Below are 1,611 nucleotides of genomic sequence, written 5' to 3' on the forward strand. Positions count from 1 at the left end.
TTTTCTAAATCGAATCAATTTTCATCAGGTGTGGCTAGCTCAGTTCTCAACGCTGATCACGGTGATATTTGTCACCCGGATGGTGCCTAGCATGCGCAGAAAATTCTCTCCGTGGATTATTACAATACTGCCTCTTGGGATGGGCGATCCTAGAACAGTGAAATCCACTTCCTTCAGGATGCACTTCCTAGTTCTGGCTCTTTGTGGCTATATACTCACTCAATCTTATTTGGCCAGTCTTAGCGGAATCCTTACAAAGCCAAGATCATCGTCAGAGATGCAAACTCTTGAGGAACTGGAAGAGAGTGATTATCCATTATACGGATTACAGACAATAAGGTTACAACTTATGGAGTCGAACCCCAAGTTATATAAACATTTTAAGGTACTTTATGACTAATTTAATTTAATACAAATTTGACTTTGAATCAACAATGAAATTTAGGAAGTGAGCATGAACGAGTACTTTGAGATGTTCGACCAAGTGATAGCAGGTCGTAAGAAGGTAGCAACACACGCTGCAATGACACAGGTATACAGTTGGCTTTTAAGACAGTTCAAAGTCTTAAGGAGGTACGACCAAAAAACAAATCCAACTAACCGATCTGAATTTTTTGTATGTTCTTGGCAGCCACGTAATCTTTAAGCGTGCAAAGTTTCTAAAAGATCGATCGTACCGTATACATGGTATACGCAGTGAAAATAACCTAAATGGCACGACGCTGTATACAGGAAGCAATCGTACCTCCTTAAACGTAATTCCTGTCCAATAGTACTGATTGATATTTTGACAGATCCTATTTATCAACACTACGTCCATTGACATGAACTTTCACGTGATACCAGAAAAGATAGGATTTTACTCCATATCGATGCTCCTACCAGAGACCAGCCTGATTCTACCGACATTCGACAAGCTGATTTCTATCGCGGTTGAAAATGGTTTATTTGATTACTGGATAATGCAACAACTGAAGGAAGGAAGAGAGAAGAATCTGATTTCCGTAAAGTTGAACAAGGAGATCGCGAGTAATAAGGAAACTTCGAATGTCAAAGCAATAACACTGACGCATTTACAGGGTGTCTTTTTCTTACTGGTCATCGGACTAGTTATCAGCTCTCTCACGTTCATAGGCGAATTGGTTGTTGGATCCAAAAACGTACCGCCCCATCAGCGCCACTTGAAAGCACTGCGCCTGAGACGTATACAGTAAAGCATAAACGAGAATCGATTAAAAATATAATCCTGTGTAATATTATTAACCGAAACGGTGAATCAGTAAGAATAATGTAAAAATCCTTTAAACAGTCGATACAGCCTCAGATAGGATGCAGCACGGTTTCAAGTCTCCCCTAATATCCCTTTATCCTTCCTCTCGCCAGCACTCTCACGGCTGGAGCAGTTTAATTTCCCTCCAACTCCCTTGTACAAGGGTTGGCAACTTGACGACTCGAAAGTTACAGCGTCGATTACGTCCTCGTAAGATGAGCCAGGAGTGCTAAGTGACGGGCAGCATTTGGATCAGACCGGAAAAGTCTAAAATTCCTTCCATTAACATGTGCCATAATACACTGCCATGTGCATTGTCCCATAATACATTCCCATGTGTA

General features: G+C 41.0%; 1 protein-coding gene across 1 annotated transcript; it reads left to right on the plus strand.

Moving 5' to 3' along the window:
• Positions 1 to 29: 29 nt before the first annotated feature.
• LOC107269638 lies at positions 30 to 1,604 on the plus strand. The gene is made up of 4 exons (XM_025085324.1): positions 30 to 385; positions 446 to 532; positions 795 to 1,004; positions 1,080 to 1,604. Exons 1-4 carry the CDS (start codon positions 80 to 82, stop codon positions 1,212 to 1,214), a joined length of 738 nt encoding a protein of 245 aa, XP_024941092.1. The 5' UTR covers positions 30 to 79; the 3' UTR covers positions 1,215 to 1,604.
• The last annotated feature ends 7 nt before the right edge of the window (positions 1,605 to 1,611 follow it).

Source organism: Cephus cinctus, unplaced genomic scaffold (assembly GCF_000341935.2).
Source record: "Cephus cinctus unplaced genomic scaffold, Ccin1 Ccin1_contig_4014083, whole genome shotgun sequence".
In the NCBI taxonomy this organism is placed as follows: Eukaryota; Metazoa; Arthropoda; class Insecta; order Hymenoptera; family Cephidae; genus Cephus; species Cephus cinctus.

Excerpts from the sequence above, each read along its gene's own strand:
- LOC107269638 (XM_025085324.1), top strand. The coding sequence starts at position 80 with ATGGTGCCTAGCATGCGCAGAAAATTCTCTCCGTGGATTATTACAATA. Across the intron at positions 533-794 it reads CACACGCTGCAATGACACAG|ATCCTATTTATCAACACTAC; the intron begins GTATACAGTTGG and ends ATATTTTGACAG. Across the intron at positions 1,005-1,079 it reads GAGAGAAGAATCTGATTTCC|GGTGTCTTTTTCTTACTGGT; the intron begins GTAAAGTTGAAC and ends ACGCATTTACAG.